The sequence below is a fragment of the Meleagris gallopavo genome, chromosome 7, assembly GCF_905368555.1.
Source record: "Meleagris gallopavo chromosome 7, MGAL_WU_HG_1.1, whole genome shotgun sequence".
NCBI lineage: Eukaryota > Metazoa > Chordata > Aves > Galliformes > Phasianidae > Meleagris > Meleagris gallopavo.
Genome location: NC_139410.1, coordinates 16,764,217 through 16,791,314, shown reverse-complemented (window position 1 = coordinate 16,791,314; position 27,098 = coordinate 16,764,217). Strand labels below are relative to the sequence as shown.

The 27,098-nt window shown below is 42.9% G+C and overlaps 1 protein-coding gene across 4 annotated transcripts in view; it reads left to right on the top strand.

Moving 5' to 3' along the window:
- MAP3K20 (mitogen-activated protein kinase kinase kinase 20) overlaps positions 1-26,861 on the top strand; it is an 85,825-nt gene extending 58,964 nt beyond the window's left edge. For all 4 annotated transcript variants that reach the window (XM_085228915.1, XM_085228917.1, XM_085228919.1 and 1 more), the window contains exons 12-20: positions 6,811-6,855; positions 7,812-7,842; positions 7,963-8,102; positions 9,242-9,304; positions 10,330-10,422; positions 19,568-19,684; positions 21,082-21,156; positions 22,203-22,353; positions 25,831-26,861. In XM_085228915.1, the coding sequence (XP_085085041.1) occupies positions 6,811-6,855; positions 7,812-7,842; positions 7,963-8,102; positions 9,242-9,304; positions 10,330-10,422; positions 19,568-19,684; positions 21,082-21,156; positions 22,203-22,353; positions 25,831-26,504 (1,389 nt within the window). In that variant the 3' untranslated portion in view covers positions 26,505-26,861. The remainder of the gene's footprint in view (positions 1-6,810; positions 6,856-7,811; positions 7,843-7,962; positions 8,103-9,241; positions 9,305-10,329; positions 10,423-19,567; positions 19,685-21,081; positions 21,157-22,202; positions 22,354-25,830) is intronic.
- The last annotated feature ends 237 nt before the right edge of the window (positions 26,862-27,098 follow it).

The window sequence follows — 27,098 nt, the reverse complement described above, 5'->3', positions numbered from 1 at the left end:
TGTGATTCTTGCCATGTGATTCTGTGATTTTTGCGCTTCCTTTTGAGAGCAGTGAACACAGAATGTAACAGTAGTAATGAATTCTTGAACTCCATGTTTAGACTCACTAATCATTATGCTTTCTGTTTATTGCCAACTAATCTGGTGGTGTCTTTTTCCTTGATTTTTAAATTGGTTCTAACTTTCACTTTTGCTCTGTCCTTTCCTCCTTCAAATAGTTTCTCTTACCTCTTGCTGCAAGAATGTCTGAGGAGTCTTACTTTGAATCTAAAACAGAGGAGTCAAAGAGTGCAGAGATGTCATGTCAGATCACAGCAACAAGTAACGGGGAGGTAGCTGGCATGAACCAAAGTCTGAAGGCCTTGATGATGACGGGCTTTGGGGATGTCTTCTCTCTGAACCAAGCAGGATCTGTCCTGCGTTCTGGAATGCAGATAAACATGCAAGCCAAAAAGAATTCTTCTAAAACCACCTCTATGAGAAAAGGAAAGAAAATCAACATGGCTTTGGGTTTCAGTGAATTCGACTGGTCAGATGACGATGATGATGATGATGATTTTGATGACACAGATGATAGCAGCGAATGAAATCAGTTACAGAATTAAATCTGAAATCGGTTTTAGCAAAGCAAAACAATAAAGTTTAAGAACAAGAATCCTGTCAGTTTGGTCTGTTCAAATCCTGTAAAAGAAAAAGTGAGACACTTTCCAGGCTGAGCATGTTTGTGTGTAGGAAGACATTGTTCTTGTTTAGATTGCGTTGACTTATTTCTGTTTTGATGAAATTTGGTACTAAACTTCCAAAGTAATTGAGATTACTATTAAGAACTATGATTATGTCTGTAATTCTTGATGCCTGATTACAGAAACTATGGTTTGATAAACTTAAGAACTGAAAACACTGGGGGAAACTTCAATGCCTTTAATGCAATTAATGTACTGCAAATTTTTCTGTTTTTTTTTTTTCTTTTTTGTCACTATCTTTACCCCTTTAATTGACAATCATATGAATATACTTGTGCTTTCAGATTTGCTGTTCTCCGCAATCCAATCTTTCTCACTGTTGCAGTGAAGGGTTTGCTGTGTTTCTATTTTAAAGCTTTTTCAAGGTGAGGTTATGGGAAGTCACAAATACATTTCTAGGAAAAGAGAAGCTTAGCTGAGAGAAATAAAAGGGTAAGCTAAATATACAGTTTAAAAACCGAATAGCAGCAGAATCCAGATAATCCCTATTAGTAGATGGTTTGTATAAATGCTTTTCCCCTTGCATGTGTGTGCATGTGTATATAATTCACTCTAGCAAAGCGAATTGCAATCAGACTTCTGCATCCATTATCAGATATTGTGATCTAGAAGCTAATTTTCAGTTATGTTGATGTAAATCCAGGAAGCCTCATTAACTTTGATGTACTTACTCTGGTACCCGAGAGTAAAAATGGGTGTTAGCAAATTTTGATTCTGTTGCATCTCTTAAGGCACGTGTGCTATCCTTACAAAAGGACAAGGAAAAGTCATGGTGACATTTCAGCTTGGACCCTACTTCTGTGGCTTATGTGAAATTCTCAGTGGTGGCAGTAATATGAGGAATATTTACAGGTCCCTGAGTATCTGGTGTTGTTTTTTGGTTTTTTTTTGCAGCTAAATCACTTTTAAAGCATTGCCACTACTGTTATGACTTTCCATAAAACTCGGCATGTAACAATCTGCTGCAATAATTGCCTGCCAGGCACTTGTGTTGAGAGCAGTGAGTATTTTTCTCCTGATGACCCCTTTAGCAATAATGCAGGAGGAGGGAGGGAAACCGGCACAAACACAAATGGAGGTTAGAAAGGAAGCTGATGTAAAATATTTGCCCAAGGAAGAAGGATAGCATTTCAAAAGAGAAATGTTACTGTCTAGTTCAGCTACAGTGGGAATAAGTTGTCAAAATTCCATTCTCTGTTACTGGAGGAGTTTCTTTTATGAAAACTTCTGTTTTTGAGCGGCTTCTTTAATTATAGGCTTGTCTGTTACACAGCTCTAACCTATGTATAATATGAGTATTTTTGTAGATTGCATAAAGAAAAATGGATACATTAGATAACAGCAGGCCTGAAATCATAGCATGTTCAGACAACAAAAGAGAAAGTTCTTTGAAGGAGTTTTCCCAGAGTGATGAGTGGGGCACTTCTTTGCGATGTGAGACAGAATTGTTTTATTCTGAAACACCGGCACTGGTCTGGTAGCCTGCGAGGCAGTGAGTGCTTCGGCTACAGCTGGTGTGCTCCACTCAGTTTTCACCAGTCTGGGCCCTCCAGAATGCTTCCTTTCAAGTAGGATATCATTCCTCATTCCCCTTCTTCCTAACAGTTGCAGGTTCATTGGTATGAAGTTAACCCTCATGCATCAGGAGGCCTTTTCATGTCTGAATTAGAATATAAATGATGTGATAAGCTTACTTTATATCCTGGAGGCAACATGCTCCTTAGATACAGGTAGGGATGGCATTTTAGGTCCATCAAAGCAATCTGACTTTAGAGAGAAGAGATACTGAAAGAATAAACTGGAAATAAGAACAAATAGGCTATTTCCAGTGCAGATTTGCACTCTTTCTATAAGTTTATATCTGCTAACACCCAGAGCAGTTATATTATTTTTTTAACTTCCACATTGCACACAGGAAAATTTGATCTAATATGTACACTTAAGATGTGTGTCGTTGCGCATAGATTATTGTACCACATATGCAGTGTAGTGTTGTACAGCTTTAACTGAAAACAAAATTTCGTTCAGTATGATTAGTGTTCAGAAATTACTTGTCCCTAGCACTGATGTTTTGCACTTTTTTTAGGATCTGACACTCTCAGAGCACTTTATGCATATTTATATTTGTGTAAGTTTTAATTGAATTTTTACGTTCACTCCTTAGTGTTTACAGAATTAAAAATAGTCCTTGAGTAGTACACTACAGGAATTCTTAGTAAAAAATACCCAAATTTGAGTCTCTTTCCAAATTTTTATACTTACTATACATCTGTGTATCTTATTTCAGCAGAAAATTATCAGAATTTGGTAACATGCCCCTAGGAGTTTTGGCTATTTATTTAGTTCCAGTTCTTTTATGGGGGGGAAAAAAAAAAGTCTTTTTCTTTACCTTCTCCACACATTGCTTCTCAAAGCAAGTTTAGCTGTATTAAAAAAAACTTTAGACTCTCTTAAAACAGCTTGCTTTGTGCTTAAAGAAGCAAAGATCTCTGAATTGTTTGGAAAGTTAAGATATGACAGATAATATATGATAGGCTCTGTTGGTGCAGTTCTATCATCACAGTGTTATAGTTAGGATATTGGCTATGCTTATAAGAAAAAAAATGATTCTGATTGAATTTTTACTTTCTGTGATGGCTTTCATAACAGATGTCTGCAGTTTACAAGCCAAAAATTGTATGTGAGAATCAGCTGTGTTTTTTCTGCCTCTGACAAACTCCTAGCTAGATAAAGATTTTGGAAGCGTCTCTGGTGGGCAGGTGTGTTGTATGGAGGAGATCATAATGTTTTTATCTTCCAGACCTGATTTTCTCTGCCGTGCAATCTGGCCTGTTTTCTATCCATGTCAACAGCACAGAAGTCCACAGCCACTTGCTGTGCCAGCTTAGGAAAGCATTAATCAAACCCCAGAGGTGTTTCTCTGGCTACTCTGGGCTGTGAGCAAAACCATCCAAAGCCTTCCCATGCTTCATACACCTCTAAGCGCACTCATTCCCGTCGGGCCTTTTGGGGTCCCAGATTTCTCTGCCTTCCATAAAGTTCTGCAGGTATCTGCAGCAGAATAGTGTTGCTGTACTTGACAGAGGGGAAATGCAAGAACTGGGCCTCAGCTTCTCATTTTCACCAGGCTGTTGTTCTGCCAACATTTACTAGGGTAGCTCAAGAGAAGAATGGTGAGGATTGTCTGTTGGCTCGCTTAAAGATACAGAGTGAGCTGGGACCAAGACAGGATGTCCTAACTCCCAACTCTGTTTCTTTTCCTTCAGCATTGGGGGAGAAAACAGGGGAGGAATTAATGGCGTAAAACTCTTTATCTGGTCGTTTTTGTGACTTAATTTGACCAGTTTTGTGACTCCCACTAATTCCTTGGAGATATGGGGTGCATGTGGTGCATCCCCAGCTGGCTGGAGGCCTGGCCTGGAGTTTGTCCCATTTAGCTATAGAGGGCTTTGGGGAGGTGAGGTCTGGAGTAACTCCTTGTCTCACAGTCGTTGTCATTTCTTTATCGTTTGAGCAGTTCTGTTAAGATGTTGATTCCCTCTCCTAGATGTTGAAACAGTTATTTAAGAATTAAATATTTGTTGCAGTAACAAGTCATTTTGCTCTCAGCAGTAGTAAATCTATAGTGTGCATACTGCTATTCAGTACGCAACAGAGTCACCGTGTCTTTAGTACTGTAGTTTCTTTTTCTGTAATCAGGCAGCTTTTACAGGTTTTCAATAGGACCTCTAACTTGACAGAGGTTTTGACTACAGTCCTACATAGAATGTTCAGGTAAAAAGATAAGTTCATTTAGTAATTTTCACAGCCCTTAAAATGCACTAGTAGGAATCTGGAGGGGAATCCTTTCTCCTTTTCCCCAGACTTCGACTTGGTGTATACACTGTAAAATCTGCACAGAGGTTTCTGATGTGTGAAGATTTAATTTTGAAAATGTAGAACCAACAACCTTCTTTAAACATTTTGTATTGTGTGCTAACTATCCATATGCCTTTGAAAGTCAGATATAGTCCACTGCATTTCTTGCTTTTGCACTACTGAAAAAGTTTTGTACTGAATTATAGAAATTGATGCCACTTACACTTCAGGTGTGAACGGATGAAATTTGAATAGAAGATATTTTCAAAATAATCATTCTCCCTTCTGAGAAAACGGTGAGCACAGTGCCTGTGCCAAAACTCTTGTGCTGTAAACTGAATATATAATTTGTGTGGAACATGCAATGTTATAATTCTGTGTGGTAAAACCTTGCAGCGTCAGTTACTCTCTTTATTGCACTTGACATATGATGTCTTGTTTTATTCACACTGTGGATTTGATTTTCCAGTGTAAAAACATAGCATACAACCAAAAAGAAACCATGCAATGTATTCAATTTCCTCAATTGGTGTCATGAACTTTCTATTGATGTGAACTTTTTCCTTTGCTTCTCTTTGTTCCAAACTCTATTTTGCAATAAACATTTTGACAGTAAATTTTATGCATCTGTGTCCCTGTGTAAAATGCTGATGTTTGAAGAGGTTCCTTACTGTCTGGTTGGTGGTTCAAGTCATTTTTATGTTACTCACTGTGTAACATTTCTACTTTACTCTGCCCACCTTTTCTTTCCATTTTTTAAAATTTTGAAAGAATATAGAATATACTCTGTTTATACTTTATGTGGGATAGACTGAAAACATCTATTATACAATCAAAAATGCAGTATTGGACTTCTGCAGTGAGTGGGTTAATCATACCAATTATTCTACAAGCTCCTCACACAGCACCAGCCCTTCTGACAAGTAGTACCCACAGAAGGCACGACCCACTGCCTTCACAAGGGTCTTTGTGGTGGCCATTTGCCCTTCCTTGCGCACAGTTGTTGCCTCAGCACTACTGTCCGGGCAGCAGGTAACTTAGCACAAGATAAGACTGACTAGCAGTAGGTAGATTTAGAAAATTGTCTTTACGACACCATGTTTTCAGTCAAAAAGTCAAGTCTTTTTCTAGCAAGCACATTTTCCTATCTGACATTTCACTATGATGCCTTTGGCTCTGTCCGTTTTGGGGTTGCAGAGGGCAGGAGGATAGGTGTAAAGGCCCATCAGGTCCTTCTCGCAGAGGTCTTTCAGATCTTTCAGATCTTACGATGATTTGCGCACAGCAGACTGTGATGGTGATGGTAGGAGGAAGAGGGTCTGAAGAGTCCTCAAGCTCAAAGCGGGGGTCAGATACCAAAAGCTGCAATTATGGAGGATGTGTGAAGGGATGTTGGGCAATCACAAATCTTCCAGTGGGAGCTTCACGTGAATGTTGTGACGGGCACAGCTGGCAGTTTTGGGTGGATTATACTAGAGCCTGGTCTTGGTACTGGAGATCCTGGGATGTGCTCAGGTTGGGCCAGAACGTTTTTCTGGATAAGAATGCAAATAAGGTGAAGCCTGGGTAGCGTATGCTTGTGTGAGTAAAACAGCAATCAGTGTTGCAATGAGGTCTAATACTGTGTCAGCTTTTTCAAATCATCCCAGAATTTCACATCTATCCTTCGTGGTTTCAAGAGCAATGACAAGGCATGCCACATGTCGGCTGCAGTGCCGGAGGGGCTGGGAAGTGCTGTGCTCACGGAGCCTCAGGCAAGCAGTTACGGAGTGCTGGCAGAAACCAGAGAACTGTCCCAACAGGAAGACTGGCCGCAGCAGCCTGACTCCAAATCCTGTCTTCGCTGCTGTCTAGTGGCAGTTTTACTTTCTTCTGCAGAAAGTGCTCATCATTTTGGATGGTGTCATAATCACAGCATTGTTTTTCCTGCAGAAATCAGCTGGTATCAAATCCATAACAAAAGCAAAAGTCTTTTTGTAGTATCAAACAAGAAGTGAGATAGCTGGAGTAAGCCCGCAATCGGTTTGAATCCAAAGGGTTGTTCTGTTGGTCTGGGAAGTACTCTCTGGTGCCCCATATGGGAGTCACAGGTTAAAGCCCTCCCCTTCACTGGAGGAAAAGATCCAAATAAAGCCACCGGAGTGAGTTTTGGGTGGAGGGGAGAGCAACAGTCAGATGGTTTTCTTTTCAATTCGTATCTCTCACACAGTTGCTGCCCTCCTTTGATATTTGTGCATGGACTGAAGAAGATGTGGTGAGTATCTTGTGTTAATGTGGCCAGTGCTGTGCTGCTGGAGCTGTCTGCCAGTTGCGGTGGGTATGGAGGGAATATGACCTGGATCAGAATATCTAGGTGAGATTTTACTGCTATTTGCTTTGCTTGGTGGAACTTGTGTCCCAGAAAGGCTTTTAAAATGACCGTACATAAGTTAAGAATTTATGTGACCCTGATAAAACAGATATATTCTTCGATGTCTGGAAAATAATTTGTGCTGTGAGTTTTCAGCAGCCAGGACTGCATTCCTCAGCAATCATTTAGGAAATGTGGAAGTGCTACAAGAAGACCTGTCTAAGCAAGGCTTTTCCTGGAGAGTTTAAAATGGGTTTGAAGGTTTTATCTTGCTGTATGCTACTGGAATGGAAATTAACTGCAAGTTAAGAGTATATTAAGGGGTGTGGGCTATCTTGTAGTAAAAAAAGGCATTGAGCCTTCTTTTTGCGCTTTTATTCAATTAGAATGCTAAGCCAGTAATACCAATTATTCATCTTTAGCATGTCACTGTGTCGCAGTGATTTTCATGTCCCATTTAGCACTCTTGTGTATGGTGCAGCATGGGATTGTTTAGCTAAGGCTTATTGAAGGACTCCCTGTAAAGACAGTGCAAAAGCTGGGATAGCTCTTGCTGCTTCTAAGGGCTTAACTAAAGCCTTTTTATCGTGTTGGCAGGTTGCTATACTGTTTGCCTCAGTCATTTTGATTGTTCTTCATAATGATAAGCTAAGGAATGGACCTGCAAAGTAGAAGGCAGTTTTAAAAAGATAAATAACACTGGAGAATCTTGAGTCTTTTAATGAAAGCTTATAAATATTCTTAAAATTAATTTTCTAAACAAGTGATTATATTTGTGAGCTCCAAGTAGGTGTAATATAAAATTTTGCTAACACGAACTTCTAAGATTGATTCCTTTTTTTTTTTTTTTTTTTTTGCAGTTTTTCTGGATGCAACAACTTACTAGAAAAGGTAAAAGCTGTTCATATGTACCTTCATGTTCATATTAACGACTACGAATACATTGATCTGTCTTTTTCTTCTCTCATTGAAAAGCCTTATGGATTTCTGAATAACCTCTCTTACCTTAAGGCGATGCTTCTGGTGAAATGAGTGCATATGCTAGCTTGTTTAAAGAACATCATATCACTGGAAAGCGATTGCTCCTTCTAGAAGAAGAAGATTTAAAGGACATGGGAATCATTTCCAGAGGACACATCATCCACCTAAAGGTATCTAATAGTATATGTTGGACATCAGAGTAGATTATAGTGTAGGTATTGAGAGAGATTTTACAGTTTTATAGTAGCATTAACTATTTTTTTCTTTTAAGTTATAAAGCTAAATAGAGAGCTTGTTTGGTACAAAAAGAGTTACAAGTTAATATGGCTCTGAAACCCAAAGAACCCTGGACATTCTGTGAGGTGTGAAATGTGCTGCGATCTTCATTTTCCTCATCTATGAGTTTTGTTGGGGGCAGGACTGACAATACTGCTGGAGATTTGTCTAAGAGGGCAGACCCATTTATCTAGCAAAAAGCTTTGGATATCTACAGAGTGCTGTCCCATAAGACTTCTCTTTAGCTAAGAGAGATCAGGTATGGAAAAATTACTTGAACTGAAATCTATAAACTTCCCAACTTAGACTACTTTTTAGCTGATTGATGGCCAGGTTGCTTTGCTTGTAATGCTTTGTTTCCTGGTCTTTTGAATATATAATATTTGTTATGAATTCAGAAAATTATGGTCTGGAAAACAGTAATAATGGTATTAATAATGTATCCACAGGAGATAGTTACATTTCCTGGCTGTCAGCTTTGGAAAATGATTTCTCTGAAAGCAGCATCTGGGATTCTGTTGGGTCTCAGTCTCAGTGACTTTATACCACAATTTACTAGTAAAGAGATACTTTTATCCTAATTGCTAGTCCTGCAAATTTAGCTTCATCTCTGTAAGTCACAGATTTATTCCCCTTTGCTCATCAGCCATTTTTCCATAGCACACACCATTGCTGACATCTTTAATTTACATTTCCTACAGGGAAAATTATTGAAACTTAATAAAGTCAATAATGCCCAGAATGAAAGACTTTGGCTTCCTGGGTTGATTGAGCATAAATAAAAACAACCCAAACAACCCCCAAGCATTTCTTTTTTTCTGATTAAGCAGCTCAGATTCTGAATGCGAAATGTGGTCGATCTACCAAGACAGTTTCCAGAGGTGAGCTGTATTTTAAACTGCAGTTACATGCCCTGATGTAGCTGCAATGAAAAGCATAGCACATGCTGAACTGCTTTGCTTTTCATACTGGTATTTGTGGTATTTGATGCTGAATAATGCTCATTTGATTTTGTTAATTTTTTTTTTTATAGACTGCTATTGAGAAGTTAACCCATGACTACCTAAATCTGTTTCATTTTCCACCATTAATTAAGGCAAGTCTCATTGTTTTTGTAAGAGTGCTTCTCATGTTGGTATAAATACTTCACTGCTTTCATGTCTCAGCTTTCTGCCATTGGTAGGAGGGTAAGCAGCTGCTTCCACAGCAGCTCTGCCACTACTTTTGACAAATGTGGAGGGTTATCAGCAGCAATGGGTTGCATGAGAACAAGTGGTATGATAATAGATGTTGTTTTCAATGAGGATCCCAGATGTTGTCATAAAACCAGTGCTGGGTCCAGTCTTGTTCAACATCTTCATCAGTGACCTGCATGATGGGATATAGTCCACCCTTGGCAAGTTTGCTGATTATACAAAGCTGGGAGGAGTGGCTGGCATGACAGAAGGCTGTTCAGCCATTCAGTGGGACCTGGACAGACTGGAGAGTTGGGCAAAAAGGAAACTGATGAAGTTCAACAAAAACAAGTGTAAAGAAATAACTGCATGCATCAGTACAGGATAGGGGCTGTCCTGCTGAAGAGGAGCTCTGCAGAAAAGAAGCTGGGTGTCCTGGTGAACAGGTTGGCTGTGAGCTAGCAGTGTGCCCTTGTGGTCAAGAAGGCCAACAGTATCCTGGGATGTATTAAAACGAGCATGGCCAGCAGATTGAGGGAAGAGATCCTCCCCCTCTACTCTGTCCTGGTGAGGCCACATCTGGAATACAGTGTCCAGTTCTAGGATTCAGTTCGAAAAAGACAGGGATCTCCTAGGAAGAGTGCAGTGGAGGGTGACAAAGATGATAAAGGATCTGGAGGAAATCCCAAAAGGGAAATGAAAACCTGAACATCACTACCGTGCTGTGATTGCAGTGCAGGTGACTGCTGCAGTGTCACGAAACTGTGTAGCAGGAGCTCTCCCAGCAGAACCATGGCCCTCTGCTGCGGATGACAGTGTGAGCAGCAGGCTTGTGACATAGGAAAGGCAAATCCTTGTTCCCAGAAGTCCTTGCTTCTGCCTCCTAGAGGGCTGAAATAGCTACAAGCTCTCACCTTTTTTTTTTTTTTTTCTTTTCTTTTTTCAGGACTCTGCGGGTGAAGCTGGGGAAGACGTAGAGAAAGTAGTGAATCTTGAACTCGTTTTTGGCTATCACTTAAAGCTGGGAAATGGTCCAAAGGTAATCTGGATGTGTTGTATCAGCTTGGCTATCTTTTTAGTCGGTACCCAGAGTGTCCCGTGTCTTCTGGATGCAAAAAAATGAATCCTCTTGTTCTGGAAACTGCAGAGCTAATTAATGTCAAGGTAGCAGGTAGGGCTGAGCAATGATAGGCAGCCACGCCTGAGAGAGCATGGGAGAGCACAGTGCTGCAGAAAGCTTTGAATGAAAGCTTTTGTTTCCTCACCAACAGTTTTTCTAACTGTCATTTCTGTAATTTGGGCTTTCGCTTTGTTCCCTTTATCCCAATGGGTGTGCAGTAACAAGCCGTTTATGCAGAAGAGCCTATTCAGACAGAGGAGTTTGACGGTGAGAGACAGTTGGGCAGCAGCATGTGCATGATATCTGTGGACATGAGTTGGTTTTGCCTCAGCAGAAAGGTGGTGTCTGGCTCTGCAGCTGGGAAGAGATGGACGGCATGTGGCATGCATGGCTGGGGAGAATGGAACAGGTCCCGGTGTGGCTGTATTCCCCCACAGTGCAGTGGGGAACTGCAGCCCACTGCAGACAGCGAGACTTCTGTGCCAGGGTGGTAACAGGACTGCCAGAAGGCCACATCCTGACCAAAACATGGCTCTGCACTGGCTCAGGTACCTCTTGGCACACCCTGTGTAGTGGGAGCGTTGATGACCCCAGATGTTCCTGCAAAGCATTTCCACCACGTTGTCTGTTCTTGAGAGCAAGGATTATCCCATGCCTTTCATTTTCTTTATCCAGCCTGCCACGGACTTTGAGTTCAAGGGTTTTAGAATTAATTATCTATGTGAAAATGGTGTGCAAAGCATTTCTGAGTTGGAGTCAGGGGTTGCGACAGCAGGATTTGTTTCTTTTTGTATTTGGCAGATCTGCATTGTGTGTCCACCCCAAACTTGTGGGTGGCTGACTTTCATCTTGTGTTATCTGACTGCTTTGCTTTCAGGGCACATTGTTTGCAGAAGTCTCTTGATTTCAGTACTTAGTGGTGCTTGCAGAGAAAGCATTTAGGTTTGTACTTAGTAGGAACTTGGACTCGTACTGAAATCATTTCATCAATTTGAAAAAAGCATTTTACTTTTTGTCTGGCGATTTCCTTTTTTGTTTGTTTGTTTCTTTTATCTTGAGCACATTTTTCCTATGAAAATCTTCTCTATCGCTGTGTGAATTACTTAGACTTTCTCAGTGTTCTTGAATGCTCTTATGAGCTGTAGAGCTGCTTTTCTGTAGACATACATCTTTCCCTGCCATGTGCAACTCCACAAGGAACTAAAAGGCTATGCAATACCTCGTCTCACTTGTATTTCCTGTATGGTCTATGAGCTATAGCGCAGGGAGGTGGACAGCCACAGGAAATTCAGTTTGCCAACTGAGTTTGAGGACAAGTAGATATTTTATCTGGACAGCTGCAGTGAGCAAGTAGTCTGAGTGAGTTGTGCATAAGCATAACACCAGCAAAACATGTTCTTGTACGTACAGCACACAAAATTTGGCTAGCTTGCTTCTTTGAAAACCCCACGATATAATCTTCTAGCTCCCCTAGAGGCTGCCTTAATGCAACTACTGCTGCCATCACCCATGTTTGTTATGAAATGGAGACACTGGAGAAACAAGGGTTGAAGGGTTTCAATTTCCTTTATTGACCCATTTTTGTGTAAGAGTGGAACCTGTTCCTGTAAAACTGGGTCAACAGAAGCACTCCGAAATGCCTTCTGCCATCTTTATAGCAAGAGAGCTGGTCTACATCAGTCTAAAATTCAGTTTCTTAAAGGAACTTGGTCCATATAATCCCCAGTAACAGGTTGCCTACCTAACATCTACCTGACATCTCTCCTGTTTCAGCCATGAGGGAAAAGTGGCAATAAGCTCAAATCAAGGCTATAAGTGTGTTCCCTGGTGGACTGCTGGAGCTGTGTGCATCAGGGGAGACTGCTAGGCTCTACAGGAGCTGGTGCAGCATAGCAGGAAGGGGCTGTGCCATGGAACTGCTAATGCTGGGGGTTCAGCCCCAGCTGATTCTGCCCTGGTCCCCTGGGCTGCACTCCTACCAGTGGTTGTAGCACATCTGCCCAGGTAAGAGTATTGGCAATTGGAAGCAAACCAGCCCCTATGCCCAGAGGTGCTCTGCCAAAGTCTGGCATAGAGACACATGAGACAAGAGTGTGCTCCCCATCCCAGCTAAAGCACTGATGTGGCACAGCCACAGTGATTTTTAACAAGGGTCCTGCAGAATATGCTTCAGGATGGTAGCTTTATCTGTACACCAGATGTTCAGTCTTGTCTGTACGCTAAATGAAATGTTGACTTCCCAGTACGCGACCTTACCATACTCAGATTTGTTATCTAATTTAAACGCATCTTCTAGTGAGATTATGTTGGTTTCCACCAGCTGATAGACGCAGTCATTTTGTTACAGCTTCCTTCCCTTTTTAGCTGCATCTTTAGAGGTGATGAAAGCTCGGTGACCTTTGTGCTCTCCGAATGCATCAGGAGTGAGCGCTGCAAAGCTAACCTGGTTTTTAGAGGTTTCTTTTCCAATTCTTTTAGCTCAAGTTATGTGGTTACTTCCATTTACTTCCTGTTAATGACCTTTCTGTACACAATTCCCACTGAGCTAAAAGGTGATAGCTTTAGACATTTTGTAAGAATTTTTATTCCACAAATTAGAAAAAGTGGGGGAACACCAATTAACTCCAGAATACCAAAGAGGGTAAAAAACAAACCCTGGCAATTGTGGCTTGAGCTGATTCGCAGAACTGCGAAGGGAATTTTCAATGGTTTTCTCATCCTAGGTGGCTCATTAAAATTTCCCAATCAGGGAAAGGTGTCTGAGCTGTGTCGGCTCCACATGGATGAATCATCCAACCCCTTAAGAAGGATGGTTCACAGTCTTTTTTGTCTCCTGTTGATGCGTTCCTTAGTTTTGGTCATCAGAAAGGCAGATTTCACCATGTCTTTGAATGTTTTCATTTTTACCGAGCGTGGCACAGACTGACCTACATCCAAACACAAAGCCTTGAGGGTGGCTTACCATTTTTGCTGTCTTTTCCCTCTCTCCATTTGACAAGGTAAGGAGCAGAGCCTTGTCAAAACCATCTGCTATCTGTGAGAACTATTTTCTAGCCTCAAATATCCAGACTGGCATATGTTTTAATGCTGTTATTTAAATGCGTAGTGCAAAATTGAATATAATATTAAGGCTACTTTATAGAGAAATGGTGACCGGCTCTTCATGTGGAGAAACACTGGCTGGCAAAATGTGGAAATACCACTCAAAACAGTGCTATAACACTCACTGTAACTGAGCTGCAGTTTCATGAGGGCTTGAGATCATTTCTACTACTACTTCCTCTCCAGCCTCCCAACATGTTGACTCTGATAAAACCTTTCTTTACTTTATTAAAAATAATTCCCAGTTAAGACAGGTATGGTATAGCATGTTTAGTTTACTAAGGTATTCAGCACATTACAAACATGGCAAAAATAAAGCAGTGGGCTAGGTCACAAATTAGAAATTCCAGTTTATATATTTTTCAGTTGTATTACACTACCTTTATCCTTCCATTCCTTTGCGAAGATACTTGCAAGTAGCTTGGCTTTCTATCTAGCCTAACCTTCAAAGCTTTTTCTTTAATTACAGCTTGAAGCATGATGCTCTCAATACTAAAGGCTGAGTTCATGTGTGCAGCAGAGTGGCATTCTCATAGGCTTGATTTGTTCAGATTCCAGTAAATAGTTGGTATAGGAGGAAATACACTGTGAAGGCAAAAAAAACAATATCTAAGATGTAAACTAACACCACAGCCATATTTAAATATAACCAGCAAGAGTAATTGCTTTCAGTGCAGTCTGCCAAGGCAGTGGGTTGGTGGCAGTGCCAGACCTTCAGTGTAGATGTGTTCTTCCCAGAGGGTTTCATGGGCCATGCCCTGGCTCTGCAGGAGAATGTGCACAGAGACAGTCCCATGTCAGCGGGGCCATGACGCCTGTGCTGCTCTGTTCCATTCTGTCATGTTTCACCAGCATGGGTGGGAAGTGCCCTCACAGCACAGTGCTCACCGCAGGGCCCGTGCTTTCCTTGCATCCACTGGAGAAGTGCAAGGCCGCGTGCCTGCCCAGGCTGGGTCCCAGTCTGCCACAGCCTATACATGAGGGCTCTGGCTTTCCGGGAGACTGAGCCAGTAACACCAACACATCTCTTGCTTTGTTTCTTTGCGCTGTAAGGCAGTCTCTCTCACAAGGCCTTTCCTCCACCCGTGATGTTCTCTTCCCCCACGACTGAAAGAAACCGGCAGCACAGCCACCTTGTCTTGCTGCAGCCCGGCTGGCAACAGCCTGCCCTGACCTGAGACATGAGCCATTGTTAAGGGTATAACACATTTACATATTTTGCAATAAAACATCGGTTATTTGCATTACTGTGTCAAGTTTTATTTGATTCTTTCACCTAAAAATGACTCATTTTCCTTTCTTGTATTTTAAAAACCAACTACTCTAAGCTTGTTTGAGAATAATCAAAAATTGCCCATTTAGCTAGAAGTCATTTTCTTTTCAAAAGGCAAATGTTATTTAATCTTTCAGCTGTTCATTGTGCCATCATAAATACTTTCTTTTCAGCACAGTTGTGGGGACTGAAATGAGCCCACTAATTGCCTCCCATTTCGACTGACATGTGGTGGTTTAGTGGAAAGAGAACACAGCGGGGAGAAGGAAATAGGAGGCTGAGAAAATGAGAGCTAATTATTTTCACTGCCTCATGTCAGGCTCTGTGTCAGCCTTGTTTTTACAAACTGGAAGGTTTAGCACTAAATAAAACAAACTGGCGTCATGTTTTTATATACTGGCAGTGTCATGGAAGCAGCTGCACATCTCAAAGACAATATAATGCCTGCATTCGCATGGACACCATCTGACAGCCACTGTGAGCCACTGCTAATGAGGATATCACAGTGGTGCCAAGTGAAAGGTGCTGAATTATGTATGATTCTTCATCAGTGCAGCAATAGTCCTGTACATCATTATGAGACATTGTTTTGCTGAAGAGATTAAAACATTCTTAGTTCCAGACCCTGCAACCTATACACGCTACAAGAGGTTATTAATGGAATTTTTAGGGAGAGTTTCTTGTGGATTTCTTTTTGGTTAAAAATATCTCATGGGACAAAGCCGTGGTGGGTCATGACACTATATATATAAAGAAGAGAAGCAAATTAACCGTAATTGTGTTATCTTCCTTTAAATCCAGAATAATAAAATATAGTGTAGCAGGGTGATACATAATGATAAATAACCCAAGTGCTGTCACTAGATGTTCAACTCTAATGCCTTTAAAACAGCAGGTTTCAGCAGCTGAGATAGATAATAGCTAAGAATGTAAAGGAGCTTCTGGGGACCTAAATCACCAACATGCTACTACTTTTAGTACCAGCATGACCGACATTTTTTTCATATTTGTTTCATCTCATGTTACATCTTACTTTTCTTCTAATACCCAGTTGCCTGCTACAATGGCATGTGTTGTTTTTTTTCTCTTGAATCTTAAAAAAAAAAAAAAGTTTATTGCAACTGCTGATTCTGAAATGAACCCTGAACTTGGGCCTCCTTGGGAAAGGAAGTGTCATCCCAGCGAGAGTTTGAAGCAGTTGTTGCAGGAGACATGTTTGTTGCTTAAAGCCCGTACCTGAGCTTTTTCATTTCCCTTTCTGTTTTTTTTTTTTAAAGACGTTAGTGCACATGGGTTTAAAGGAGCATCGTCACCACACTAAGCAGGAGCCTTAATTTTCAAAGTGTTCTTATTTTCTGTTTTGAAGCTGGGCAGTGGCTCAAAATACATTTGTGAATTGCTTTTCTGCTTCTGCTATCAGTTGCAGAGGCTGCCAATTTAGTAGCTTTGTCAAAACGTTATTCAGAAATGCTTTCCAACCAAAGTTGTACTGGTTGTGCCTCTGGTTACAAAACCAAATTTTTTTAACATAAAGCTGAAATTATTTATATCAAAATTGAACAGGTAAATATTCTGAGATAGTTTGATGTTTGAATTGCAAGATATCTCGGGAAATCTCTTTGATGCACCATGCGTAAATATACTTGTCTATAAGACATTTCAAATGAACCATTTCCAAATTATTTCCCTCAGTAAGGCTGTTACTAAGTGTAGCCTTGGTCCAAGAAATCTTCTGGCTCTAATTCATTAAAGATTTGAATTACATTTTCTTGATTTTCTAGCCACATTTTTGGTTATGCAGTTGAGCATCTCTCTCTTATTACCTCTCTTATTCTTTTGAAAGTAAGAACCAAAAAATCAATTGGAAAACAGGGAAATATGTCCCTTTTTGTGGTTACAAACCTAGCTTTATCTACTGTGTGTTAGAGCAGAATGGTTACAAGCTTATAAGAAAAGCAGCCATCAACTTATCTTAAAAATTTCCCAAGGACCATGATTCTAAAGTCACTGAGCTGCATGCTTTCTCCTTCTTTTTCTTCCTTTCCTCTCTTTCTTTTTTTGTCTGTTATATTTTTTCTGTTTTTTCTCTTTTTCTTCCAGCCTCTCCTCCCTCTCTCTGTTTTTATTTCTCTGTCTTCCCCCACTCTGCTGACTCCTTTACCGTAACACAAAATGAAAGCCTTTCCAAATAAGACACAGGCTTTTGAATGACCAGAGAGTGAACATTCAGTGCCGTTATTTTCTCTTTTGGTCTCTGCACAGTGTGTCTGGAGAGGACCCTGAGGAGGATGGACGGTTTCGGGGCTGGATTTTAAGGATGGGCGAGCATGTTTCTTCCTCTAAAGCCGTGGCTCATAGCAGGGGAAGGTGGTGTTTATGCTGGGCTTGTGCATCCACAGCTGCGTGGGGCAGCCTGATTTATTCCTGCACAGAGCACTCCTGCATGTGCGGCTGATCTGGCAAGGGGCTGGGTGCTGGCAAGTGCCCACCGCATGTTGGACCCCATATTGGCAGGGTCTGTCAGCCTTGTAGATATGGGAGTTTGATTTACAGGGTTAATTGAGACAAGCTCATGCTTTTCATATGTGGTATGTGAGGAGCAGAAAACCCTGAGCCATGAAGGTGCAGAAGCCCTGGCACAAGGCAGCAGACAGCTTTGGCTCTTGGCTTGGCACCAGGCTCATGACAGGAGATCCACTAAAGTAGCTGGGTGCTATTGATTTTTGTCAACATGTTGGTCTTCACTTGGCTTAGGTGTTTTTGTCATTAAGCACTTTGTCTCTAACCTCAGCTTAGGTCTGCAACAGAGGACTCAGGTAGCACAAAATTAGGAAATCCTATTAAAAAGTCAGGCAAAGAAAACATTGCAGGCAGCAATAGGAGCACAGGTTGAGAGGCGAGAAGGAGTCAAAGCCCACTTCTGCACTGCTGCAGCTCAGTCACACAGCATGAACAGTCCTCGGCCGACTGCCTGTGCCGTGTCGTGCTGCACCCACCTGAGAAGAGGCAGCCCACAGCCCAAAGCAACGGGATAGAAAAAGGCCATGTGGAGAGATACAGTCTGTGATCAGGCGATGGAGGCACGGAGTGACTTTGTACCTTTTGTGGGTCATTCAGGAAAATGAAGCCAGGACTGGAAGCTGAGCTCAGTGCATATGAGCCTCAGGCCAGTGCCCGAGTGCCAGGCCATGGCGGTGCTAAAACCAACTCCCATGTCCACTCTCCTCATAAAACTCGTGAGCTTTCAATGGGGACAGATGGACACACAGGGCCACGTGCTTTCATAAGCGTCATTTGTCTTACGCTGCTGTACATTTCTGTGTACAGATAACTGCTTATGCCAGCCCTTGGCCCTGAGTGGCCATCTGTGTCCCCATTGAAGGTTTTTGCATTTTTTGAGTAGCCTTGAGGAGATGACTGCCTCCTGTGAATGCCAAGATGGCAGCTGCATGGCCAGCAGCATGTGGGGACGCTCCTGATCCTCAGGCACACCTGGAGGGGTCCTCGTCTGCCATGGGCAGTCCCCATCCAGGCTGCACAGAGATGGAGATGCCCTGCTTGGTGCCACCCGACTTGTCTTTCAGGGAGCAGGCTTCTGGAGGAGCTGGACAGCATCAAATCCCAAAATCACCTGCAGTGGTCTGCAGCAAATCTGCTGTCCCCGCAGAAGCCTCCCTTGCCATTGGCCGGTGCTCAGCCCACTCAGTCCTGTAGAGCCACCAGCCTCTTGCAGGCTTACGCCCACACAAAGTGCTAGATTTGGTGCTATGTTCAGCCCATGGGATTATTTAAAGATACCTTCCACTGCTTTGGTTATTAGACTTGTCAAAGCTGAGCTCCCTTAAAATTACCAATGCTACTGGAGGTGAGAGGAATCACAGAATCACAGAATTGTAGGGGTTGGAATGGACCTCTAGAGATCATCAAGACCAACCCCCCTGCCAAAGCAGGTTCCCTACACCAGGTCGCACAGGTAGGCGTCCAGGCGAGACTTGAATATCTCCAGAGAAGGAGACTCCACAACCTCCCTGGGCAGCCTGTTCCAGTGCTCCGTGACCCTCACCGTGAAGAAGTTCTTACGCACATTCGTGTGAAACTTCCTATAAGGCTGAGGATGGTCAGTGCCTCACTGGGCACTCAGGATCTGAAGGAACTGAGCTGCACTAATCAGTTTATCCTCCTGCCCATTATTAGAGGGACTGTCCTAAAAGTGTTGCACACACCCTCTGGTCCTTCATTCCCAGGTTCACCAGGAAGATGTCCCGAGGGCCAGCTCTGCCTGTGGCTCCAGGTGATGGTTTCCATGGGCTGTGCCTCACCACCACTGCTCATATGAGCAGGCTGTACTGCTGGGTGAAGTGCTGCTGGGTGAAGAGCTGCCGGTCTGGGGCCCTCCAGGGAACCACTGAGGACAGTCAGACCTGCCAAGGTGTCTGCTGTCTCTCAGAGGGACCTGAGCGGGAAGTGAGCCAGAGAACCTGAGGTTTTTCCATTAACAACATTCATTGCAAAATGTGCATATACTAAAACATGTATATGCTCCTTGCCTTCATTGTTGTTGCTGGTTTTATTTTTTTCCATTTACAGTGAGAACTAGGCTGGATTTGGTTAGTCTTTGTTTTTTATACTTTGAATTTTATTTTTTGTATTCTAACAATCAAGCATTCTTTTTTTTATTATTATTCATAGGACTGTAAATGGAAAATGTACATGGAGATGGACGGGGATGAAATTGCAATAACCTACATAAAAGATGTGACATTCAACACTAACCTACCCGATGTAGAGATTTTAAAGATGACAAAGGTATTTACAGCCTTAAAGCTTTCACGAATTCACAGATCTCAAACAAAGACATTAAAATACCACAGCAGTCGACTTTTGTGCTTGCAGAAGCTCAGTCTCTTGACAGCTTTTAAATAAAATGCACATTTTAAACAGATGTGTATCATAATAAGAGTTAGCTATTTTGGTTCTCTTTTAAGCTGACAATAATGTTAACAATAGAAAAACAAAAGAAGGAACTAATTTATGTTTTCTTGTTTTAATTCCATGTCATAGCATCTGAATTTATTACTCCTTTTAAAGATGAGAATGTTAAAAACTTATGTTCCTTTTCAGGAGGAGAAATTGATTTAAATGTTCCAATTTGAAACTTCATGTGATTTGTCTGGGTTTTTTCTCTCTTTTTTTTTTTTTTCCCCCCTCTCTTTTTTGCATAGTTTTAGAACTTTTACATGCTTTTAAAACTCCCTCTTTCATGCAACAATGGGTTCCAAAGACTGAAACCCGTCAACATGTTGATCATGGGCATACAGCCCTGCACATCTGCAGTTCAGTGCCACTGGGCATTTACCCTATTTGAGTAAACCCGCCTGTAAGTATTTACCAGCCAGCATTTAGACCATAAGCAACAGAAGGTTTGTTAAAGCACAGAATGCACTGAACATTTTGTTTGCTGTTATTTTAATTGATTGTTTTTATTAATAAGCTCTACTTAATAGTAGCTAACATCATAAATGAAAAAATATACATCTTCATTACCAGTTAGAATGCTTCTCTAATGTGCACTGATTTAAATACAAAACAAAAACAAAAAAACCTCCTGAATGCCTTTAACTGTGTATTTTATTTTTTTTTTTTTTTGCAAAATTGGCTGTTTTTTTGCTGAAGGAAAAACTGAAAATCATACTTTCAACAGAATTTTAGGGAAAATATGTCTTTGACAGAAAGTATTCTTGTATTTAATGTCATAGTCACGCTAAGACTGTTGTTATAGCTAGGGATTTCTTCACCGTTGTAATTTTATTGTTGTTATATTATGTCATTGCAAAATAGCTTTCTGTTTCATTTCCAGAAATTTCATCTTGGACATTTCCATTTTTTCATTAAAAAAAAAAAGAAAAAAGAAAAAAAGAAGAAAAGACTTAAATGTAGTAGTCTCCAGATACAGTAGGATTAGCACATACATCTGTATTATCTATCAGGGACCGTCTCCAGGAATATTTATTGCATGTGTGTAAAACTGAAGGGCGATGCCCCCAGGAAAATATTCCATATGCGGTTTGTTCCATAACATTTTTAGATGTTAGCAATATGGAAAAGGATGAGAAAAGGCAAAAGTTAAAAGTACTTTTAGGGTGTTTCAGAGACAAGTCAGGAGATGAAGAGCACCTTATAAACCACCACTGTGTTCTTTTCAGCCACCGTTTGTCATGGAGAAGTGGATCGTGGGGATCGAAGAACATCAGTCTGTAGAATGTATTGTTACATATGAGGTAAGTTCTAAGAAAGAACAGCATGTTTATCTAAAATAACCTGTATGGGAGAAGTGGCAATAGCATCCCACAGCTCCGCTGTATCCTGTAATCAAGTCTCAGCACCCTGTAATTAATTGTAAAATCTAAAGTTTGGAGCAAAAGCTGAATGAGATTTACAAAGACTGTGTTCTCAGGCAGCTGCCTGGGACAGCTCTTTTTCTCAAGGATGAAAATTCCTTTTTCTTGAAGTGTAATGGCCAGTGTGCTCACGTCACTTGGAGGCTGTGGTTTTCTTTTTTTTTACCTTTTCAGTGAAGTGCTAATTAGGAGAGCTGAGGAGCAACAGGAGAAGAAAGAGAATAATAAGTCAAAAGTAAAAGAGGAAAACAAAATACAGAAATTAGCCTTTGTAAAAAGAGCTTGCGGTTGCTTACAGAAGTGATTTTATGAAGACCAATGCTGTGTTTCACAGTGAGGCTAATAATTGAGATTCCAGCTCTGCCCTGGACAAGGATTCGAGCACTGATGAAGTGATGAGGAAATCTTGCACCTTTTTGGTTTGTCTCATAAGTGAAGAACAACAGTTTCCTGTTGCTCTAGGTTTCTTTCAGCCTTTCAGAATTGCAGGCAGCATGGCTCCTGTAACTGAAGAGCTTCATACTCCAAACAAGCAAATGGGGAGTGTTCCCCTGCAAAAATACCTGTTTAGTCCTATCTCTTTTAGCAGAAGGTGCTGCCTATCTGGTGTTCACATTATATGACAAGTAAAATACTCTTTGTATTTGTAGAGGAAGGCTTTCAGATCTTTCCTCCATGTGGTACATGAATTGGAACACTTATTCACTGCCACATTTTTAGCATAATCATAAAATACAAGCCGAAATTATCTACTCTAAAAATACATGAGAACTGGCTAAGTGGTTTTGCAAAACAAACTCTATTCAGAGTGCTGCTGCCACCCAGGCACTAGTGGAAGTTCCCGGGCAGGAGAGCTTAATGGGCTGTGTGTTGCTATGTCCTCACATGCCTTGTATCCTTATGTGTGTTGTGTCCTTCCTGAGCAGAGCGACGTTCGAGCTCCCAAATCCACCAGGCACGTCCAAGCAATCAGCTGGAGCAAGGTGAAAGCACAGGATGAGGTCAAAGCGGTGCAGCTTATGATACAGACCTCACTCCCCAACTCAGAGGGGCATTCACGGAGCAGGTCTGACTCCAGTAAGTCGCTACGTGTGAACTACCTACCTCTATTGCTGGTGTGGGCAAAGTGTTTATGTGGAGAACAGCAAAAAGACAACGCTATTATTCTCGTCCGACAGCAGAGCACCATCTTGCAGCTTCAGCTGGCATTGTGGTCCCTGTGACATCTTCATGGTCACATGCAGGAGCACCCTGGCTTGTATGACTTAGCTTAAAGGCTAAAAGTTAGGTAGTGTCACATGTTACATCACAGTGTGATTTAAGGAAGAGTGATCTGTATGCTTCTATAGAAAGTATGCTGGAAACAGTCCAGGGCACTTAGCTACAAATCTGTGGTATACTGTAAATCCCTTGCAGTAGCTTATCAGTAGCTCAGATCCTTCTTCTCCAAAACCCCCAGTACTTCACATCTTCCCCTATTGAGCAGAACCACAAAGCTGCACCAGCGCAGGGCTGACACCATGTGTCTGAGTCCACCAGCAAGGCAGGACTTGGCAGCAAGGATGCAGTTGTATGGCAGTGCATCTAATCAGCTTTGGGACTGGACTGAGAGCGCAGGCGGAATACTGTAATTATCTGTGTAACATATCTGTGCCATAGAAGAAGATGTATTTCTCAACCAGGATTTCAGGAAGGCATCTGCTGAGAAAGGAGACAATCTCTCACATCTATTCCCTCCGTCTGTTGGGAAATACGGTTTTCTACAGTCTTTTTGGGAACCTGGGAAGCCAGTGCTTTCAGTACGTTTTTATGCTTTCTCTCCTTGCAATCCAAACTCACCAAAAGTGCTGTGGTCAGCTCTTTCCTCCTGCTGCTGGCTACCCAGCATGCAGACAGCTTTGCACAAATGTCTCAGATACGAGCAGACCAAAATGTGTTCTTGATGGCTGCAAAGAGGAGTGGAAATCTTCCCATTGAATTCTTCTTCCACAGCTCTGCCTGCCCATTCTGGTCTGCTCTGACTCCAGTTCTGGCTTCTCCTGGAAGAGGGCTTTGGAAAAGGTTCTTTGCATCTTAAAGAAGTTACTCTTTTTGTACAGTGTTTGTTAGCCAAAGTAGGCTTTTTGGTTTTTTTTTTCTGATTCAGTTCACAGTAGCGCTGTAGAAATACGTAGGCTGGAGCAAGATGGCAGTCAGTGGAATTTCCTCATTCATGTGGCACTACTGCTGCATCTGGAGCAGACGCCTTGTGAATTGAGCACTGGTGGTTTAACAGACACGTTTAAAATGGGTGCTCATATTTCTAAATAACCTATCAATTTGCAGAACAACTGTGTTTTGTAATGCATGTGGGACGCAGCATGTCCTGAAAGACGTTTTCACTGCAGATCAGCTCTGGTGATCCAGGTCTTGGGCTGATGAGCCATACAGCCATACCCAAGTGTGGTGTTGTATCTTCACAGGTTGGCTCTGCTGCAGTAAGCCAAGCTGCTTTCATTTTTTTGTGGCAAGCGGTGGGAGAGCTTGTCTGTCCCTCTGGCACATGGAGGAGTTCCACGAAGCCACTAATGTATTGTCTGCACCCAAGTGAATAGGCACAGTTCAGAGGAAATGGGTTACCAGCCAGCATGAAAGCTGCACCTCAGCTCTAGCAAATCTCCTGGCCTGTCTTCTTTACCAGATCACCTACCCCAGGTTTAAAACAACACCAAATCCAAGCACAAAGGTAAGGGTAATAATACCTGTGTAAGAGGCTAAAATAACTGGCAGTGAAGGCGCTGCCCATGCAGGTTATTGCGTGGAGCATTTAATTCAGCATGCAGAACTGGTGGCTCAGAGACCTTATGAGGGACCCCAGCCTACGAGAGGACTGGGCCTAGGGCCTGTCCCACAGGTGGTGCTGGGTGATCCTTATTGGGCAGCTGCTCTCTAGGCTGGACACTGGAGGGAGCTGGTCCCACAGGGTGTGTGGTTGCCACCTGAGAGCTGGTGGTACACAAGGACCCAAATTCATGTCCTGAGCCAGCTGCTTCCAGATTTATGAGGTCTGTGTTTTACATCCAGAGCCTTTGTAGGAAGAAATGGGGATATGGTAGAGGAGGCTGTCTAGAAAATATATTCGAATCAGCATGTGTATTTCTTTTGAAACAATGAATTTCAAGGAGGTTAGGAAACAGAGAAATTGATTCCCACCTTTCTGTAAACGAAGGTTCATCTCAGTGCAGCCAGAGCTCTCTGCTGTGGCGGCATCAGACCTGCACTTTGACAGGAAAGACGATTTCCTTTTGACATATTTGACATTAAGTTGAAGTGATTGAAATCTCTTGGGAGTCCAGCAAAGTCTAGGGGAAGGCGGAATGGAAGAGACCATCCACTATGTCCTAACAAGGAGCAATCCTAGCAAGGGCAAAGCCACTGCCAGCCCCCACAGAACTTTGCAGGCAGATGCAGCATTGCCATGGGAGAGAGGGGCTTGCAGCAGAGGATCTCTCCTCTGGAGACCTTCAAATGGTGAGAGAGGAGCTGGGGTCCTCTGCTACAGATAATAAAATCTTGTTTGTGTTTATCCTGTTGCAAACTGCTAGGGGCACACTTTCTGTTAGAGTGACATAACCATTTTTTAAGGAAAATCATTCAGATTTCTCTAGAGCAAAATTACATAAGCTACGTTTTATGCCTGAAGCTGGATGGAGGCTGTGGAGTGCAGCTGGGTCTTAGTATCATGATTATGTGAAATGGATTGACTTCTGAATTTTTAGTGATAATAAGAAACGAAGTGGCTCTGGCTGTTGTGGTGAGAAAATGGAAAGAGAGGGGGTGAGTCTGGCTGCTGCAGCAGGGTTTGCACTACCTCCACCACTGTGAAGAGCATGGCCAGTGCTGGCTGGGAGCAACACAGGGTGCAGCTGTGGTGCTGGCACACACCATGGGAGGTGCCCATGCTGTGCCTGCTCTGGAGGTCTGCAGGCTCTTTTGTTGTGGAAGCTGAGGAGGAATCTGCTGAGACTCTGGGGAAAAAAAGAGTTTACCATCTTTGGGAGAAGGGGCAGGCAACTCAGAAGGAGTACAGGGATATTGCTAAGGTATAATTTTAATCAGGGGAGACCTTATCACTCTCTACAATGACCTGAAAAGAGGTGGTAGCGGGGTGGGGGTCAGCCTCTTCTCCCAGCTAACAGTTGCAGGAGGAGAGGGAATGGCCTTTAGTTGCGCCAGGGAAGGTTCAGGTTTGAAACTAGGAAAAATTTCTTCTCAGAAGGAGTGGTGAGGTATTGGAACAGGCTGTCCAGGCAAGTGGTGGATTCACCATCTCTGGAGGTGTTCAAAAAAAAGAGTAGATGTGGCACTTGGGAATGTGGTTGAGTGGGCACAGTGGTGATGGGTTGATGGTTGGACTAGATGATCTCACTGGTCTTCTTCAACACTATGATTCTATGATTCTGCAATCTGTAGAGGTTTATCAGAGAGAGAAAACTTAACTCACCCCGTATCTGAAACAGAATGTATTTTCCCAGCAATTCACACAACGCTCACCTTGTTTCATTTCCCTGCCAGGCATCGACAGCCAGTGGATGCAGACGCTGCGCATGCACCAGATAGCCAAAGCCATTTCCCTGCAGCACGGCCACCCGCACAGCCCCACTACCATCTCACACTACCTGCCCTACCTGCAGAGCCAGGACTCCTACGCCGCTGCCGTGAGGCGGACACGCGGGCCCGTCAGTTACCACTACACCTCCATCAGCCACTCCAGGAACTCCTCTCCCCTCTCGCACAGTTTGGTGAGAAACCTGTCGAACCTACACCTCAACTCAAAGGGCAGCAGCACTTCCAGCACAGCATCGGACACGGCTTCAGAGAGGGACAGGTCCACAGGCAAGGCCAGGAACGCCTCGCACAGCGGCAACTCCCGCAGCTCCTCTGATGGGCGGCGCAGCGGGACGAGCTCCCCGGTGCCTCCCAGGTCCTCGGGCAGGGCCGGCAGGACTGCCTCCATGCCCCTGGCCCATGAGCAACGCAGGTACCCCCGCAACTCCCCCCAGCCCAAGGCCATCCCGGGCATGCCGCTGCAGGGGGAGAGCGAGCCTAGAAGAAGCGAAGGGGAGGGCAGGGTGAGCGAGGGGGGGTGGATAAAGGTGCAGCATGTGAAGAAGCCCCACAGGCAGAGCACCAGCAAGCAGGGTAAGGAAAGGCCCAAGGGCAACTGGCGGGGCCGGAGGACGTTCTAACGGGGGAAACAGCCGTAAGCTGCGATGGAGCCAGCTTTCCTCTTATTCCACTGAATATTCAACTGGGAGATGACACGTGCTTCTGCTCGACGTGCTCCAGCTCTCGGCGCACTGCACTGAAGCCATGACACTACCTCGCTGGGCTGGCTGCACCGCTCTGCATGCAGCTGGCTGGTGGGCACCTGGAAGGAGCCTGCCCTCAGCAATGAGACCTCTTCCCTCCCAGTACTGATGGATTTAATATGGTTGCCTCCCCTTCCTTTGGCTGCTCGTGTTCTTAGCTGACTGGATGTGCACTAATTTGCTTAATATTTCAAAAATAAAATCAGTAATACACAGCCATGCGCTGTAACAAAAGCCTCTCCGTTTCATCTACAGAGGAGTTGTGCTGCTAACTCTCCCATCACCTCTGGCTCTGAGCACTGTTTCAATACACTTTATTCACTCTGCTTCTGCCAAGGCCTTAGGAAAAGGTAATATTTTGGTCAGACCATCACAATCTCAAAAAGCAGGAGCACACACATGTTTTTCTTCAGGCCCACTCTGGTAACTTCACTTCTCCACTTCCAGCCATCCATCCCCTATCAGGAATTT